This window comes from Capricornis sumatraensis, chromosome 10 (assembly GCF_032405125.1).
Source record: "Capricornis sumatraensis isolate serow.1 chromosome 10, serow.2, whole genome shotgun sequence".
Taxonomy (NCBI): domain Eukaryota; kingdom Metazoa; phylum Chordata; class Mammalia; order Artiodactyla; family Bovidae; genus Capricornis; species Capricornis sumatraensis.
Window position 1 is genome coordinate 56,857,869 of NC_091078.1, and position 20,329 is coordinate 56,878,197.

At 44.2% G+C, this 20,329-nt stretch overlaps 1 protein-coding gene across 1 annotated transcript in view; it reads left to right on the plus strand.

Annotated features, from left to right (window-relative positions):
* The window catches only part of ITGA9 (integrin subunit alpha 9), a 367,113-nt gene that overhangs the window by 321,908 nt on the left and 24,876 nt on the right, over positions 1–20,329 (plus strand). The window contains exons 24-26 of the mRNA XM_068981673.1: positions 2,975–3,100; positions 5,916–6,035; positions 9,529–9,630. Of these exons, the coding sequence (XP_068837774.1) occupies positions 2,975–3,100; positions 5,916–6,035; positions 9,529–9,630 (348 nt within the window). The remainder of the gene's footprint in view (positions 1–2,974; positions 3,101–5,915; positions 6,036–9,528; positions 9,631–20,329) is intronic.

A 20,329-nucleotide genomic window follows, 5' to 3' on the forward strand; every position in this document is an offset into this window, starting at 1 on the left:
AGACTCAGAGTTCCGTCACTCTCAATCCAGACGAAATGTGTTTTGAGGAGCCCAGCCTGGTCAGCTCAACAGAGGAACGTGAATGCCACAGGGCTACAGAGGATGGTCCCTCCAATAGCCTTTTAGCAAATGGTCACTGAAGACAAACAAGAAAATAGAGACCCACATACTTCTGAGTGAAATATGACTGGAATTAACATGAGCACACATTCAAGTTCTCAAATGCTCAATGAACAAAATGTTTTCCATCTGTGAGGTGCTGTGTATACCCAAAAAGAGAGCAACCCCCAAAGAACCCAATCCCCCACTTTTCCAAAGAGGTGAATTTAGCAAAGTTTTTTGGCCAACTTAACAGGAATCTGTTATTGCCTTTGAGGTGGGGGATGGGAATTGACTGGAAAAGAGTCAGGGAATATTTCTGGAGTAATGGATGTTCTGTCCCTTCCCTGGGATGGTGGTTATATGTGTGACTTCATTTGTCAAAATTCATCAAACTGTACCCTTAAATTTTTAGGGAATGTAAATTTTACCTTAATTTTTTAAAAAAAAGTTATAAAAGTAAATACCTACTTATAATACTTAACCTAATCAGGTATTGCACACTGAAAATTATAAAAGAATACTAGATTAATTTATATTGTTCTTTTCATTCACACATTTCACAAAATGATTTCATGCAGATGTACATCTTCTGAGATCAATGGATTGCATTATTAAGGCCACTGTTTAAGTTGACAGTATTCCAAAGGATATCATCTTCAATTCATCTAACTTATTTGAAATGCAGAACATTTTGAATTCGTGTTTGATGCTGAAATGCTATTGCTAGACACAAAGACTCATTTGCATAATGTTACAACAGTTGTTTTTCTCATTTGTCTTGGAAGTGATTGTTCACAATTCTCAACAACGTAAGCAACTAATGTTTTGCTTTCTAAAAATGAACTTTAAAATATCACAACTTTAAAAAGTTGCACCCCAGAATAATCACCACATCTATGTTAAATCTCATTGCCTCCTTCCCATTAATTGCCTCTAGTAACCTCAAAAAGCATCCAGAACCAACACTGATTGAGACCATTTCAGGCTGGTATATCTTCCCAGATTTCAACTGAGAGAGTATCAAATTACAAAATACTTTTAAAGAGCCCTAAGTCCCTTTAGTTCCCTGGAAGTCCGTGGTTAGGACTTGGAGCTTTCACTGCCGTGGCCCCAGGTTCAATTCTTGGTTGGGGAACTAATATCCCTGCAAGCTGCAGAGCAGGGCCAAAAACAAACAAGCAAAATGCAATGTATTATAAAGAACGGTAAGTCCCAAAAGTATGAGCAACTTTTAAAGGCAACAGTATTCTCTGAGAGTTAATTTGAGGAAATAAACCTTCATCTTATTTATCTTCAGGCATGTATAGTAAAGGGCTTGCCTGGTACCTCAACTAGTAAAGAATCCACCTACAATGCAGGAGACCTGGGTTTGATCCCTGGGTTGGGAAGATCCCCTGGAGAAGGGATCGGCTACCCACTCCAGTATTCTTGGGCTTCCTTGGTGGCTCAACTGGTAAAGAATCCACCTGCAATACAGGAGACCTGGGTTTGATCCCTGGGTTGGGAAAATCCCCTGGAGAAGGGAAAGGCTACCGATGTATTATAAAGTACAGTAAGTCCCCAAAGTATAAGAAACTTTTAAAGGTAACACTATTTTCTAAGAGTTAGTTTTAGGAAATAAACCTTCATCTTAGTTATCTTCAGGCATATACAGTAAATCCAGGCATACATGCTCAAAGATAAAATAGAGATTTATTTAGCATATTTGGAGATTTTATAGTTCTTTGTCTAAAGATTAGTACTGTTAGCTGAACTTAGAAGTTTCCATGTTAAAAATTTAAACCTTACCACAGATGAGAAGCTGAAGCATTCTTGAATCAATGTAAACACACTATATTTTACTCAAAGGCATTAAATTCAGGAGAGTGTAGATTAAATAGATGATTTTGGCTAAAATCAATTGTAAACATAATCCTAAATTATGAATTACTATTAATTTTGTGACTTCACGTTAAGTTATATCAAGGTTTCAACTACAAACAACTTTATATGAAAATATATAAACGAGGCTTTTTTTTCCCCAATATTTCCCCAGTTGAGGCACCAAAAATAGTGTTGTTTTTAAAGAAACCAACATGGAAGACTGTACTGTTGTTTTGATTTCTTTTTTTTAACATCACTGTTGCTCAGCATTGTTTTTCCACTAGCCTCTCAAAAGCTGTCAGAAGCAAAATCAGGTAATTCAGCAAGAGCTCCTTGGGCATATAAGTTCCTGTATGACCCAATGCAATGGTTGCCCAATTTTTATTTTATTTTTTTGGTAGCAGAATCCTGATTTTAAATGACATAGGTGGTTGATGCTCTAGTTGGAATAGAGATGGGGACCCATACCAGTCCTGCTTGGTGCCCCCTTCTCCTCTCTAGGAAATCCACTAAGGGGTTTCACAGCACCCTATGGGTCCCATGGTGCACAGTTTGAAAACTTTTGGCTGTGGACCATGCCTGAAGGCTGGAGCTCAGAAGATCTAGGTCCAAAACCTGAGTTCTGGTCTGTGTGATTGTTGGCAAATGACTTAACCTGAGTCTCATTTTCCGTATCCAAACAAAGAATATGAATGCTCATCTCAGAGTTGCTGTAAGGCTGTTTTTAAAGTTCCTTAAGTCTTACTCTTTCCTAGTCACGTCTCACTTGCGTGTTGTGTGCCATTGCATCTCAATTATTTCATGACTCAGCATCCACTTTTTTTTTATTATTTGGCCTTGTTGATGCTACTACGTCTGCCTTTCAGATTTTCTGCCATTATTGTCTCCTAGAGAATGGACCAGAGTAATAGTTGGCTTTGGGCTACACCATGACCACCTCTGAACGGATTCCACGCTCATGATCTTTTCTTGGGATGGACCACTCATCCAGATTTCTTTTCATTTTCAGGTGGGCCAAGAGAAGGGAAACTGTTCTTTCCAGAAAAACCCAACCCCCTGCATCATCCCTCAAGAACAAGAAAATATCTTCCATACAATATTTGCTTTTTTCACAAAGTCGGGAAGAAAAGTCTTGGTAAGAATTTGCTTACTCGTTGGGTTCACGTGGGTGGTCCTCACTAGGAAGGCAAGTCTGAGATGAGAAGCCAGTTTTCTATTTGCCATTTATTATTTCTCAAATCTGGTTTGAATCAGTTGGCTTAGAAAGTCACAAGGACTATAGTCAACTCCTGTTTTTTCAGCCTGAGGTTTCTATCTAAGTGTTAAATTTACATTTCAGATTCCATTGGGTGGCAAAGGGAAAACCTTTGCAACCCACCAAGTACAAAGTTATACATTTCTCCCAGTAGTATGAGTCTAATCAAGAGTGATGGTTCTCGTCCAACCACTTTATATACCGCTGTTGGTCAGTATAAATTAAAACTAAACATATCTATGACCTAGAAGTTCCACTCCCAGGAATGTCCCAAAGAGAAGTGAGTACCTGTATCCCCCAAAGACATGGACAAGAACGTTCACAGTAATCTAGGAACGATCCAAATATCCATCACCAGGAGAAAGTGTAAACAGTTGCAGTGTACCCCATACACTGGATTATTACGAGCAATAAAAACTGCTACACCAACATGAATAAATCTCACAGATACAATATTGAGTGAAAGGAGCTAGAGATAAAAGGACACAGATGGTGTTTCACTTACATGAAGTTCAGAAATAGCAACTCTGTCAATGGCAGTGGAGGTCAGGACAGCAGTTAATTTTGGAGGAATATTGATAGGCAGGAGCATGAGGGAATCTGCTTAGGCGCAGGACATGTTCTTCATCTTGATCTGTTATGAATGCGTGTAAAAATATATCAAGATGGATCCTTAGGATTTATTCTGTTTACTATATGTAAGCTATACCTCAACTTTTAAAAAAGTGTAGGTGTTAAAGATGGAATCAGATGCTTTTCCAAAGCTTCCTTTCTCCCCATCTGTGGCTACATCTCTTCACTTCCTTATTACATCCATGGCACATCCCACTAACATTTCCCTCCTCTTTTATTCACCGGTAGAAATAGTATGACTGGTTGCCATTTGGAAGTTCGGGATATTTTTACAAACATAATGCTGATGATCAACTATTATTTAACAGCCCTCAGAACTGTTAGATGTATTGATATCTAGTGGTTTGAGAAATGCAGCTCTGTATCTGGCTGAAATCTTTACCCCATGTGTGAAACGTCATGAACGTATATTCACACATTTTGGATCCTATAACACAAAGGAATTCTTTCTTTGTAACTTAAATTTGGAATTTAGGTTTCTAGCTATAATTCATATGTTTTCTTGGTTAAACGTGTTTTTCTTTACTCCTGTGGTTTCTTGAGTCTTGTGACTTTGTAGCCCTCCAATTTGCCCAATATAAACAATGGGTATAAAATTACATTTGTCACTTCCAGGCAAAAACCACATAATCTAGGAAATACACCTTGTGTTCAAAACTCATAAGAGGAATGTTCCCAAAATATTAAATGTGTCTCTTTAAAAACAAAACAAAGAAGTTGTAGAACATATATGAAATGGAATATTAGCCACAAAAAGGAGCAAATTTGAGTCAGTTGTGAGAAGGAGGAACCTAGAGCCTGTTACACAGAGTGAAGTTAAGTCAGAAAGAGAAAAATAAATATCATATATTAATGCATATATTTGAAATCTTATGGTACTGATGAACCTATCTGCAGGGCAGAATTAGAGATGCAGACATAGAGAACAGACTTGTGGACACAGCAGGGGAAGGAGACGGTGGGACAGAGAGTCACATTGATGTATACACACACTGCTGCTGCTAAGTCGCTTCAGTCGTGTCCAACTCTGTGCGACCCCATAGATGGCAGTCCACCAGGCTCCCCGGTCCCTGGGATTCTCCAGGCAAGAACGCTGGAGTGGGTTGCCATTTCCTTCTCCAGTGCATGAAAGTGAAAAGTGAAAGTGAAGTCGCGCAGTCATGTCTGACTCTTCGTGACCCCATGGACGGCAGCATACCAGGCTCCTCCATCCATGGGATTTTCCAGGCAAGAGTTCTGGAGTGGGTTGCCATTGCAACTACCGTGTGTAAAATAGCTAGCTAGTGGGAAGCTGCTGTATAGTGCAAGAAGCTCAGCTCTGTGTTCTCTGATGGCCTAAGGGGTGGGATGGGGAGGATGGGAGAGACACTCAAGAGTGAGGGTGTATGTGTATACACATAGCTGATACACATTGTTGTGCAGAAACCATCATAACATCATAAAGCATTATCCTCCAATTAAAAATAAATTTAAAAAATAAAAAACAAAATTCACTGCTTTCTCTTTGCAAAATCCAGTTTTGGGGTAAGGTACACCTGTGAGCTTCGACTTGAAGGCGTGTTCTGGTGCCCACTGGACAGGAAGTCCTTTGATTGCCCTCTGGTGACAAGAAGGAATGATTGCATCCTCCTATGGATTTCATCTGCCTAGAAAGGCCTCTAGAGAAGGCAGTGGCTCCCCACTCCAGTACTCTTGCCTGGAAAATCCCATGGATGGAGGAGCCTGGCAGTCCATGGGGTCGCTAGGAGTCGGACATGACTGAGCGACTTCACTTTCACTTTTCACTTTCACACATTGGAGAAAGAAATGGCAACCCACTCCAGTGTTCTTGCCTGGAGAATTACAGAGATGGGGGAGCCTGGCAGGCTGCCGTCTATGAGGTCACACAGAGTCAGACACGACTGAAGCGACTTAGCAGCAGCAGCAGCAGAAAGGCCTCAGTTCTATAAATGCTGTGTTCTACAAATACCTGTTCTGTATCTATAAATGCCTATTCTGTAAATGTTGTCCTCTTGTCTTTGTTCTTAATACAGTTTGACCATTCTCTGGTTATTCTTCTCAGGACTGTGAAAAAACAGGAATTTCTTGCCTAACAATGCACTGTAACCTTAGTGCACTTGCTAAAGAAGAAAGTCGTACTATAGACATTTATATGCTGCTGAACACAGAAATACTGAAGAAGGTAAGTCCTGAAGAACTGTACTCTCAGAGTTCATTTAAAAACATTTGAATTGGTTTCCTCAGGAAAAACTCTTACCTGCCCCTTTTAAAACTGTCCTGGCCAGCACCATGGGTAATTCTGCTTCAGAAGAATGCCAGGGAAACATACCGATCCTTGTTATTCAAAGTGCAGTCCGAGGACCAGTAGTGTCAGCATCACCTGGGAGCTTCTTAGACCTGCAGAATCCTGGACTCCACTCAGGCCTTACCAAGTCAGCATCTCTTTTTAAGCAAGAACCCCAGATGTTTTGTTTGCGCAGTTGTTTCTTAGACTTTTTTTAATATTTATTTTGTATTTATTTGGTTGTGCCAGGTCTTAGTTGTGGCATGTGAGAGCTAGTTCCCCAATCAGGGATTGAACCCAAGTCCCCTGCATTGGGAACTCGGAGTCTTAGCTTCTGGACCATCAGGAAAGTTGTTCTCAGACTTTACCTTGCACATTTTAGATCAAAGGTTTTCTGTAAAGGGCCAGCAGTAAGTTTTTTAGGCCGTGTGGGCTATACAGTGTCTTGCCATTGCTCAGCTCCACCATCGTGTTGTGAAAACAGCCATAGACCGTACTCAAATGAATGGGCGTGACTGTGTTTCAATAAAATTTTATTTACAAAAACCAGCAAAGGGGTGGATTTGACCCATGAAACATAGATTTCCATCCCCTTGTTTAAATGACATCTTGTTTCACAGACTCCCCCTTTTGAATCTCAGATCACTTTGCTTTTATGAGTTTATAAAAGTGGTTAAAAAAATCATACAAATTCACTGTAATTTATTTTCACATAAGCGCTGCTTAGTATGAAAGGCTGCATCCAACAAATTGATTTTAAAACAATCATGTGGAGATAAAATAGGCATGTTAGCCACAGAGATTCTCTTTATTTTCCTTCGGAAAAACTGTATGTGTCAGTCCGTATAAAACACTCAGTGTATAAGTGAATATCCTTAGAATAGTCATTCTAGTGTTATTTTTTTAATTAGGCATGGCAACAACATGTTGGCCTGATAAGTCACAGGCAAAGGGGATATGGGATGTTTTACCCACTTTCCGTCTCTGGCTGGTGAAGAGCTGTGAACAGTTCTGCTTTCCCTGGGTGCTTTGAAGGGAAACTGATTAGGGGCAAGTTGGACACACACAGCACTGCTTCCCTGTTGTAGCTCTCTCTCCTTTTAAACAAGATGGAGCTGGGAGAGGACCCAACATGAACCACCCCTGGTCACCCTTTGATTCCAAAATATTACATTACAGGAAGTGCCTTCCTGGCCTGGGTCCCCAGCTCAGGTTGAGGGATTATGATTCTGTACACTTACCCATCCTATTCCTCTTCGTGACAAGTGGCCCTGGTGACAGTTTTATTGCCTGTGCCACACTTGGCACTGTTGACAGAGCCCTGATATGGCACTGATGGTGGGAAGCCACTCTCATTTCTTCTTCACCCTCAACCCAGATGGCTGCTGCTTGCACGTCAGTCATTTGTACTGAATCACAAAGCCTCAAGCCTTTCTTGTCCCCAGCTCTGGCCTGGTGTCTGCATCTCTCTCTTTGTGATCAGTGGCAACCCTTTACTGTGGAATATGTCCCGCTGACTGCTGTCCCCATGGGCCATCCAGCCCAGTCTATACCCCAAGACAGCAGGAAACCATGGGGTGTCGTACGTGGTCATTGGAGGACCATTTTCCTTGCAGATATTCTACAGAAACCAGCAGAAATCTCAAGTATGGAGTTAAGCCTCTGTCAGGCCCAAAGCCAGCCACACCTCCCTGGGGCCTCCAGGGGCTCCTCACCTCCCTAAGGACATGGAGCAGCATCAGCCTTGGGGTTCAGCTGGGCTGCCACTTCTGTTTATTTCCCTTTGATCTGAAGGTCTGACCCCAGACAAGGGAATTTGCAGTTTAATTGCTTTGACCTTAACAAGTTTTTATTTGAAATATAGGATCTTATTTTTTTAATTATCTGAGGATTCCAATTTCTTTCAAAGTGTTTATTTTCTGCAACTGCCAGAGATCTGTTCCGTGCTCCTAATCTGCTCAGCCTTTACCTTTGACAGTCGTCACTATTATTGTTGTCATTAGCAATGTCCAAGGTGATGAGAATGGTGGTCCAAGATTGAAGAGACAGTATGTCCAGACCCATAAAACCACCGATCTACAGAACTAGTGAAAGATTGCTGCATAGAAAATTACTTACTGCTCAATATGAGCTCACTGAAGCAGTTTTTGGTTTTGTTTTTTTTTTTTTTTTTGAGTGACAAGCTTCTGAGAAGCATTTCAGATGTGTTTTATTGCTGTTTTTAAAAGGACAGTAATTAGTGTGTAACTCCCAGGTAAATTCCACAGGTAGCATCCCCAGGTGTCCCCCATAGAAGGTCTTTGTGGTTTCTTTGGAAGTGATGAGCTGAGCCCCTTGAAACTGTTTTCTGTAGAGACAGTTATCTTCTTTCCTTTTGCAGGGGCAGGTTTAACCGGACATGGGCCAAAGTTGGCCTCAATATGTGCCTCCTTGCGTGGCAGGCCGGCTGAGTAAATACAGAAAGACACCTTTCTGGCAGAGCCTCGCTGCCTCCACAGGTGGGGTGCAGAGTGCTCTGGCTGGCTGTCCTCTGGCTCCACAACGGGAGCCAGCCTGCTTCTCCCTCAGTAGTCAGTGCAGCCGCATCTGGACCGCTGGCTCGATGTTCTGGCCCTTCCCTGAGTCATAGTTTTGCCAGCCCCTTTCTTCTGTCAGACTCCTTCCCCATCCCTACCTTGGAGCCATTCTCTGATTATCTGGATCAGTAGCTTTAAATCTGAGCCCACACTAAAGCTTCTACCCACAATGGCTGATGGGCTCTGCCCGAGTTTTACCTGGGACGAACCTCCTTCCCCCACCACCCCCAGCCCCTTTCTTGTCAGACCATTGACTTATTACAAGCCAGATGCTTTCTCCTTCTCATCTCTCTGTCTGGTACCCTCTTTCCCACTTAAAGGGCTTTGACCCCACTCCCCCGCCCCGCCCCCCACCGCAAAAGCTTCATTTAAGAGCAAAGAAAGAATTAAAAGGAACTCATGTGGAGAGTTTGAGGGTTGTGGTCAAGGCAGGAAGATGCTTGGGAAATGTAAATCAGATGCCTTCTGTGAAAGCCCAGACCTAGATTTATCGTACACAGTTCAGCAGCTTTATTTATTCTCTACTCTTTGGGGAATATGTCAATACCAAGATCTAAATATCTGGCTCCTGCTGCTTGGAAACCACAGCACACAAGCCTGCATGTGTTGACTCAGCAAAACTCCAGAGCTTTTCAGCATCCACTATGATATGAAAGAATCTTCAGGAGAGAGACTGGAAATCTCTGCTTCATTCAGTGATAGAAATTTCTGTCTGGTCCACATGGAATCTTAGAATTTCAGTTCCACCTAGGATCTCAGGGCCCTGTCACTGTGACTGAAAAGTCTTACAGCGAGTTATACTGTTTCATCCTCAGGACAGTTCATCTGTCATCCAGTTCATGACCCACGCCAAGGTGAAAGTGGACCCTTCCCTGAGAGTGGTGGAGGTAGCCAGTGGGAACCCAGAGGAGATGACGGTGAGTACAACCCCCGCCTTCAGCCCCCCACCATCACACACAGCCCTCTTCCAAGGGTGAAGGAATTTGGGTGACTTGGGAGACTTAATGCTAGAATTTGAGGATAATAACAGCCTCTAAGCCAAGATGTCAGCTTTGTGGTAGACCCATGACCTTGCCTGCCTTGGCTTCCAGGCCCCCCAAGGGGAACTGTGGTCTGCTCTTATTGTGATAGCCTTGTTCTCCAGGATACTGTTACGTGAAAGCTCCTGGCCATGACTAGCCAAAAGAGAAATTGTCTGGAAGTACCCTTGACAGTGCTTATTGCATTTCCATTCTAGAACCAAGACTATTTTTTATCTTTCTCAGACCTTTTCCTGAAACCTCATCTGCCTTCCCAGTCCCATTGCTCCATGGATAAACAGTGTTTAAACACAAGTTGGTTGACTAACATTCTCTACCTAGCCCCCATATCCTCTATGAAGTGTAGTTGGCAAGCAGCCTCAAGATGGGAGGTGTCACAGCTGGGAATTCAGATAGGGGAGGAAAAGGGGTGGCCTTGGAATTTTGCTGCATTATTATTTTCAGGGGCAGGAGGGGAGGGGCATCCTTTGACACCCAGACTCAGGTCCTAGGTACATAGAAAGGAAAACAGCAGCCTCTGAACTGGTTTTGCCAATAAGCTATGCAGTGATGGCTAGCTTTTTGCATCTCCTTTTCCTGGAATTTACTTCTCTCCAGGAAGACTTTACCCTCTCTTGAAAGAGTCAATACTGCTGTGACAAATTTACAGAAATGAAAAATTGACAAATATTATTTCCTTGCAAAGAAAAACATGTTAATTTATTTTCTAGTAACAGAGGAGACACCACATGTCTAAATGTTAGGATGGGGATCACAGCAAAGAGACTCATACAAAACGCTGGCTAGGAGGGGTACATATAGAAAATAAATCCCTGGGACCTCCATGAACCAAATGGCAGGGAGGAAAAGACAAAAGCCAACTCCAGATATTTTGATCTCCAGAAACAGTGACTCTAGAAGTGAAGGACTTCAGGATCATTCCACTCCATCCCATTCATTTTCTGTTATTTAAAATGACCATATTTCCAAGGCCACACCTTTCCCTCCCCTATCTGAATTCCCAGCTGTGACACTTCCCATCTTGAGCTACCCCAAAGCATGGGTATTCCATGCCCAGTTCAGGGAAGAAGTGTCAGAGGCAGACTTAAATTCCCTGACTCACATCGAGAAATTGTCCACCTGGTCATTTTAAATAACAGAAAATGAATGGGATGGAGTGGAATGATCCTGAAGTCCTTCACTCCTAGAGTCACTGTTTCTGGAGATCAAAATATCTGGAGTTGGCTTTTGTCTTTGCCTCCCTGCCAGTTGGGCATTTAACTGCCAATCCAGACCTTCACCTGGGGAGTGAAAAAGAGTGCAGAGTCACTGCTCATTGTCACAGCTCCAGTTAAAAAGTTTTATAGGATGAGATAATGTGGCCAACAGGAGAGCTTTAGAATGTTCTGGTAGACCACATGTTCCCAATTAAGAGCTAACGGAAGTAATTAACAGATTTCCTACAGGTGGAATCGCTTGGGTAAATGAAAAAACTATCACGGGTACATTGCCTTTGATTAAAACATAGAGCTGTGGGATCCAGAAAGACATTGCCTGACATCCCATTGTTGGATTCTGAGTCATCTGTGCACCCGCTAAATACTGCTTCCATTAACTACTGTTCCATTATGAGCACTGTGGTGATATTTTCATTATCAGGAGTTCTTTGGAAGGAGATCTCATTTTCAACTGATTTTTTTCTAGTACTCCCAAGAAAAAAGGAACATCCTTCAGAATTCCACAGTGCCCCTATCTTTCTCCTTTCCATGACTTTGCCTTTCAATACATGAGCCAAAATGAAGTACTACAATCTGTTCTCAACTTTCCTGGCAGGAAAAAATAAATCCTTTCTGAGTAGAAAGGATTGCCTTTTTAGAACAAACATGTTCCTCCCTGCGTGATTCTTCTAAATGCCTGGCACTTTGTCAATCATCCATTGGAAGGGAAATTTCCATAGAGGCTAGCCACCAAATTTAAATCGGGCAAAATTTCACAAGATTTGAGATCAGGCACCACATTTGTATGGCCTTGGAATGAACAGGAAGTGTATTTACAGCTGGTAGTGAGCAGGGTGTGGGTGAGAAAAGGAAAGCAATCGGTTTTTAATCACATAAAGTGTGCATGGTGATAAATTCAACTGACAGGGAATACAGATAATTTTCTTGGGACTCATCATGTCTTATTTTCATGCCATAGTATGGGGAGTGCTTTACGGAGCGTATGGGTGAATAGCTAGAAATACGTTACTGGATGTTTGAGGCATTTTCTTTTTTTATTAACAATACATTTGAGGTGCCCTTCCTGGGCAGAGTGTTAGCCACGTGTCCAAGACCAACCACACCAGCTTGCCTGGCTTTGTACAGACTCAAACTTGAGAATTCTGGACGAGGTCTGAGTGACTACGTTCAGTGCTGACTGTGCCAATATAATACACCGAATTTCCTATTATGTCCAACCCAACGCTTTCTACTTTTCTGGGAGAGCTGCCAACAGCTGAGGCTAGAAACTCCCTGGGGGCAAACCAAGAATCTACAGCACGCCAGCTCTGCTACCGAGAGCTGCCACCCCAGACACTCTTCTCTGGCCCTATGAGAGGCTTGTGTGAGTTACAGAACAAATCTATTTTGTCAATACTTTGAAATAGCAACATGTGTGATGAACATGGAAATCCACAAATGGATAAATAAGTCATTGCCATGTGGAGTGGGTACCAGGTTGAGATTCTAGGTGCCAGGAGGAGAGACTGATTCTGTCTCCTTTTAGCAGAAGCAGAATGGATTAGAATGGTATTGGGTGGCTCTCAGAATTGCCAGCAAGGTTGGAGAGCCTGACTGGGGATGTGAGAAACCTGCAGGGCCAGGACCACAGGTTGGGGCAGGCCCCAGGGAGAGTCTGGCGTGGTACCCTGGGCACTACTTCCCTGGCTTCTCTCAGCCTTGTGCTTCTAGAGTCACGTGGAGCCTCTCGCTAGCTGAGGTTAGGCCCCTGTCTGGGGAACCAGGCACCCCAGGAAAAGCAGGTGGCTGGCATTTTGGGCTATTGTAGTACAGCCTCCCCCTCACCCTGAGACTCACCCATAGGAGGATTTCCCAGCACTGGAAGGATGCTAAAAAGTGACGAGCATCCCCTCCCATGTGCTTCTTTAACACTACAGGCAGCATGGGGCCATCTAATCCCTGGCTCATTGAGGGCTCTCTTCTGAGCTAGTCTCTGTTCAGTCATTTAGACCATTTTGTCAGTTCCATTGATAAGAGAATTTGCAAATTTTTGTCCATAGGTGGTTGAGGAGTGTTTGTGCTTTGGGCTTTGTTTTAAGAATGAACGTGCTTGAATGAGCTACTTCTGATTTGATAGGGCAAATTTCTGGGCCCTTCTCCTACTGCCATGGGAACCATATGTCCAAAGAGCTGGTCACCTCCCTTCCACAGTCCTCTGACATCACCATCCCTTATCCTACAGGTGGGGAGACAGGTCATCATTTTTACAAGTCCCCAGAGATTCCACTGTGCCCTCCCTGAGTTAGAACCACAGACCTTTTTCCTCAAGTGAACAAAGAGCCTCTGATGCTTAGGAAAAAGAGGCGACTTGCCCTGGATCTCAGGTCGCTGAGCCAAGGATAGGGTCCGGAACTTTTGAGTCCCATCCACATGCTCTTTTCTCTGCTCTGCAGCCACTCAGTCATACAAGAGGGCACTGGGCAGTCTTGGATAAAAGGTCCTTGACAAGTGCAAGTGTCCACCCTGGAACGGACACTGACTGGTTTTAAAGTCTGTTATAATTGCCAGGTTCCCTTGGGGCCCAGCCAGCCCCTCCTGACTGGACCTGGCTCTCCTCACCTCAGTGGAGGCTTTCCCTGCTCACTCTCAACCACACTCTTGAATGGAGCCTTCTGGCTGCAGCCTTGCTTTCATTTCTGAATAAACCTGCCTCTCATGTACTAACTGATCAGGCCAGCAAGTTCCAGCTTCATTTTCTCTGAAGCTGGTCAAGTTCACTTCCCAGTCTTGACCCTTCTGGGAAGTCAGTCCTTCTAGTTTGGCCTATTCTTTGTGAACAGGGAACACTGTATTTCCCTTTTGGAATTAGAAGAGCCTGCCCTCAAATCCCATCTCCCTCACAGCCCAGTGGTGTGACTGCAGGTATCAGGTGAGCTCTGTGAGCCTCTCTTTTCTCATCTATAACATGGGAAAGCCAGTTTCTTCTCCCTGGAGATTTCCCCTCCATTCTGCTTCCTGCCGCTACCCCCCCCAAGCCAAGATGCACACCAGCATATCAACCAGAGGGCGCCATCTGAGGTGGTAGATGAGAGACTCCAGAAGGTCCCGCCTGTAGTTCCTTCGTTGTTTACTGCCTCTTGAACCAAGCTGACAGTTTTCTGTCACCAAATAGACTGTGACTTGTACTTTACTATTTACATGCCAAATTACAGTTAAAATTACATTATACCCAGCAAGAGAGTTCTCCTCCTTGTTAACATCAAGAGGTAGGAGGAAGAAGAGAGACACCTCCATTCTCTGTCATCATCAAAAGATGGTAGGCAGTCTTCTCCCCTCACCCACCACCCCCATGTGAGAATTAAGCTCTAATCAAAAGGAATTTAGGAAAACCCCAGTGTAGTTTGCTGTTTGTCACTGTTTGAAGTTTCACTTAATGAATACTCTGTTGGGGCCTTGCTATGGGCCAGGCAATGTATGAGGCACTGAGGATGCAATGGGGAACCAAATAGCCATGGTCCAGGCCCTCCCAGAGCTAACGAGGGGGTGACAGACAGTAAAAAGAGAAGCAAACAGTGTTGTTGTTGTTGTTTTTCAAACTGAGGTGAGTTCCATGGGAGTAACCTCCTCTAGATTGAGGGAAATCTAAAGAATTTTTCTCCAAAGAAGCTGAAATCTAGAGAGGGAGGAGGAATTAGCTTGCCAAGCACAGGGAAGAGTGTCCCAGAGAGAAGGGAGAGCTGTGTGAAGACCCAGATAGCTTGGCGTGTTCAAGGCTGCAACAGCAGGGCGCAGCACCTGGTGAGTGGTGAAGACATCCATGACGGGAGACGTAGGCAGGGTCACACCATATAACACCAGGGGGCAGTTACAAAGGGAAACTGTTGCACGCGTTTGTTTTGAGCAAGGAATGGCCTGATCCAATGCATTTTTTAATAAATTTATTTATTTTAATTGGAGGCTAATTACTTTACAGTATTGTATTGGTTTTTCCATACATCAACATGAATCTGCCATGGGTGTACACGTGTTCCCCATCCTGAACCCCCCTCCCACCTCCCTCTCTGTACCATCATAGGCTACTGTGTGGACAGTAGATTGTAGGGGGCTACAGGAAAGTTGTGACCATCACTTGCTAGAAATGATGGTGGCGAAGGAGATAGAAGTGGACAGGTAGATTTATATCAGTAGAGGTCTAGCAGTCTGTGCCAGTCACGTGTAGAGTATCTGTCCTAAGGGGTGGCTGCTGCTGCTAAGTCGCTTCAGTCGTGTCCAACTCTGTGCAACCCCATAGACAGCAGCCCACCAGGCTCCCCCATCCTGGGATTCTCCAGGCAAGAACACTGGAGTGGGTTGCCATTTCCTTCTCCAATGCATGAAAGTGAAAAGTGAAAGTGAAGTCGCTCAGTCGTGTCTGACTCTTAGCGACTCCATGGACTTCAGCCTACCAGGCTCCTCCGTCCATGGGATTTTCCAGGCAAGAGTACTGGACCTAAGGGGTTGGGAGGGATCAAAAGACATCTTGATACAAAGCCCCTCACCTGGTACATCCACGTGGGCAGTCAGTTAATAGTGGGTCCCGTTGCCTAAGGCTTCTCTGATGGGGAAGCTGGTAAAGAATCTACCTGCAATGCAGGAGACATGGGAGACATGGGTTCAATCCCTAGGTCAGGAAGATCCACTAGAGGAGGGAAATTGCAACCCACTGCAGTATTCTTGCCTGAAAAATCCCATGGACAGAGGAGCCTGATGGGCTACAGTCCAAGGGGTTGCAAAGAGTCAGACATGACTGAGAGACTAAACACACACACCGCTGCATAAAGAGATGGTCAAGGATGGGAGGAACCAATGAAGAATAGCTTCTCCCTCCCTCAGAACCTCAAGAGTCATGATCAGTTTACTCTAAAACAGTGGTTTCCAGCTGTCATCATGCTTATCATTATCATTTCTTCAAGCAACAGAACCCATTTCTAAATTGAAACGTACTTTGGTTGAGTCAGAGGTAGGGTGCCTGTAACTCACCCTGTTTGTATCTCTGTTTTCTCTGAGGAGCCTCTACATGCCCTCACCAAACCCCTGGGCTCTATGGAGCTAGGAAACCACTGCTATGGAAGGCTGTATTTAGGGCAAGGCTGCTGTCCCATCCTTCAAATTCTTTAGACATGAACTGGACCTCCAATAAATGTGAATGAGGAAAAAAAAAAATTAGCCTCAAGACTTCCACAGCACAAACAGGGGTAAACACTGTATACACATGTGTGTGCAGACACACATGCTTGAGCACACACACTTATACATACACTGTGTGGTTTGGTGTTGGGAAAGCCTGAATTGAAGAGGTTAGGACAAGGTGCATGGAAGGAATGACCCCTGAACACATACTGAAGGCATTTTCTAAGTGGACGGGGGGAAGGTCAGCCTGCAGGTAGAGTCAGATGGTGTCTTAGGATAGAGTCTCAAGAAGCAGACCCTCAGACGAGGATGTGGGTTCAAGAATTTTTTTAAAGGAAGTGTTCCCAGTGAGATGGGAAAGAAGTGAGGAGATAGGATAGGGAAAGAGAACGAGGGAAACAAAAGTGGGATTCCAGGGGCCTCAGGCTCAGCAGAGCTCTGGAACTCTATACTTCAGAGTTCTCCTACTCTGAAGCAAGGGAGCTAGGCTTTCTCCCTCCTGTTGTGTGTCAGCCACTGGCCAGAGGCTGCCCAGGAGATACTGAGCACCAAGATCCTCCCCGTCTCCCCATGCCCTGAGGGAATGCAGCCTCTGACAATGCCACCCACTAGAGGTGAACGCGTGTAAAGCTGGGATTGGATGTAGGGAACGGATCGAGGGACCTGAGAGATGTGAGCGAAGAGCCAGCAGCGGTGAACACAGGTGTCACTGGTCTCCACCCACACCCTGGGGGCTCGGCTCGGCGTGCCTTTCTGTGCCCCATTTTGCTTAATGACTTCATTTTTGTTCATTTATGCTCAGTTCTGGTGATGTGCTGGCATTTGATGTGATTATCGCCTGACACACTCACGTTGCCCTGTGAGCAAAATATTAGTGCTTCGACTCTCTGATGAGGAAACTGAGGCCCCCAGATGACAGCCTGAGATGCTGAAGCTTATCAGTGAAAGAGCCAAGTCTGGCATAAGGCCGACTGTTTGCGAGCCCGAGGCTCCTTTCATCCTGTGCTCCTGAGGCCCGAGCTGTCCCATTGTCTGGCCCACACACAGTGGAGCACCACTCCTGGCAGATTGGTAGGAAACACAGCCATGGGTGGTGAACAGCTGGCCTGTCGTCTTCGGAGGGACCCTTGGCTCCGGTGACCTCAGAAGCACATCATGTTCTAACTTAGTGGTCTGTTGATTCTGGAACTCTTCCTGTTGTGGCCTGGTCCCTAACCAGATGCACAGCTACTCATCAAGAGAATTAGCACTCATCGAGGGCCCTCCTTAGCCTGCGGCAAAGGAGCTATGTCCCCCCCACCCCCCCTCCCCCGCCCTTTAAAGAACGATCATGAGGTTTCTCAGGAGTAATAGATATAAAACCTCTCACCACAATGTCTGGCACACAGTAAGTTCTCAACAGATGTGACCCATTCTTAACAATTAAGGAATTAGCACCAGTCTAGCTCATCCCTCTGCAAATTCTAACAGAGGAAGGAATTCCTGAAACCTAGCAGCCAGGGGCAAGTTTGACATCTTTGTTTATCACAGCACAGACTTGCAACAACCAGCTTGCCAAATGCAATTTATTTTCTGTTCATTGATGTCATCTCCGTAAGTCGGAGTCTTCAGACTCCCCTGAGCTGGTCTGCTTTCTGAAGGCTCTGTTTCTGAGAGCGATTTAAGATGTGGTTCCGCTAAGAACATTTCCTCCAGCTCCCACAGCCCTTTCTCCCTGCCCCCTCCCCCACTGTTAGATGTAATTAGAAGCAGGTGAAAATGGCATTTCCTTGTTCCAGATGTTCTTCTTTCCCCACTTTTTGTTTTACATACATTCCTTCCCTCTGTGAGACCTGTGTGTGATGTCGATTATGGAAAGCATCTTGCCCTTGTAATTGACCTTCAGCCAGGGGGGCTGGAGCTGAGGTTCCCCTTGGGTGTTGCTGATGCTGAGCTGTCCCCTCAGCCCTAGAAGCCCCCTGTCCAGCCAGCCCTGGGACAGCTGTACTCTATTTTGGTCATGTTCTCAGGCCTTTTGGAGAGAGCATTTCCAGCTATGACATTAAGCATATTTACAGTGGTCAAAACATAAAAGTTTCCAGAAACCTGCAAGTGAATCAAGTGCTGTGGTTTAGGCTTGCCAGCTGCCCCAGACTGAAAGTTGGTTCTCTGATGCCAGCTTGCTAGCCTCAGGTGCTTTCAAGTTTATAGCAGCAGGTAGGATGCCCAGCCTGTGGGCCTGCCACTGCCCCTGCCCCATGGCTGTCCTTCTCTAGGAATCTGTTGAGCCAGGCAGATCCTCAGGCTCCTCAATTCTCTTATGTTTTATTGGTTAACACCTGACACACAAGCCCCCCAGCCTCAGTCTGCTACTGTGCGATCATTTATCCCTTCGCTAATCAGAACTTCTGCTGCTCCATCTCTCGGCTTCCTTCCCTCCACCCTCTGAAACCTGCAGGCTCCCCCTCAGCCTCAGTCTTTTTCCTCCTTTCTCGTTACTTCCTGTTATGTTGGGAGTGTCGATCTCCCCTGGTGATACCACTTCCTCTACAGCCTTCATACTGGGTCTGTTCCTTGATCCCCCACACAAAGTTCTCCTTGCTAACCTATATTCATTTTGCAGCCACAGTGCTCTTTGCAAAATGCAAACTATGTCACTCCCTAATTAAAAACTTTCATTGGCTTCTCATGCTTAAGATAAAGCATAGAAATCTCTCTGGTTTTTTAGGTTTAATTCCACAGTATCTGTAATGCAGTATTTAAAGCATCCCTTATTCCTCCTATACTTATTAACAATTTTCTCAGATAGTTTTATGAATGAATATGATGATTCTTAAGGGTTATTTATAAGGAATTCTCAAAGCCGTGCCTCAGGAAGACAAAAGAGGGTCTACGTTGCTTTTTGGAGTGATTCTCTAAGTAAATAAAGGAGAATCAGAAGCTTGAATTTCAGTGTTTTATGAAAAGAAAACTAACCTATTAAACCAAGTTATTTAGGAATTAGAAATTATGATCAAAATAACTGCAGGTTTGGCTTGATTTAGTGCAGCCATCGAAAAGCTATATGAGGCCAGTTTTCAGATGGAAGTCACATGGTTCTTTAATGTAAAGCATATAATTCTTAACAGTCTCCAGCCCTTCCGTGTTGCTCCAGCTTCATCTTGATCATCTTCCCTTGGCTTCTTACTCATTCCATTTGCTCCAACTGTGCTGTCTGCTGGCAGTTTCTAACCCCTGCTAAGCTGTCTCCTGACATATAGGTTTTTCACGTGCTGTTCCTTTTTGGAATGTGGTTCCTATCCCTCTTTGACTAGTTAACTTCTGCTTATGCTTTAACTCTCAGCTCAGGCAGTCCCTCAAAAATTTCTTACTGACTGCCATGCTTATCTTAGAGTCTTTTCTAACCATGAACCTCTCCTTGGGGGCAGTTTCCAAATTATAATTTTGCATTTATGTGTCTAAACTGGCAAGTATTCTCTGTAAGCTGGAAGTTCCATGAGGGCAAAGACTGCCTGTTTTATTGATCAGAGGATCCCCACAGTGCCTGGTACATACTAGGTCCTATATATACATTTGTTCAATGGATGGACAGACAAACAAATGGACGGATGGGGGGTGGATAGATGGCCAGGATTCTCAAAAGAAATAACATTTGCCGATTCATTTTTGAAGTAGAAAAAAGAAAAGCACACTCAGAAACTCTAGCTTCAAATCTTTCCTTCTCTTTTGTTGCAGAGTGAATCATAGTCATACTTCATCTAATGTTATGGCAGAAAGGACATTGAATTTATTAGTTTGCACATTCATGAATCACATAATGGATCACTACCTTGGTCTAGGTGACAGGAGAACATGCATTCAAATCCTTGTTCTGTAAGAATTCAGAGTTTACTGGAGTCCATAGAAAGGAAAATACATCATTACATTACAGAGTGAGGAGGACTTAGAACTGGGATGATGAAGTGCTCCACAGTGATTTCAGAACTAACCCTTGTGGAAGGTGGGTTTCCTTAAGTTGGTTCAGGGGCTAGGGTAGAAGGGACTGGCTTGGGAAGGGAGGCTGATCAGGCAGGACTCTTAATTGCCTACCTTCTTTAGATACAGAAAATCTCCACGTTTTTTCTGTTTTACAAATGGGGGTGCTATCGCAGGTTTTCTCTGTTAAGAGAAGTTGACAATTGTTGTTTCCAAAAGCTCATAGAATGATTAATCCTGCTGAGAAAAGCAGAGTA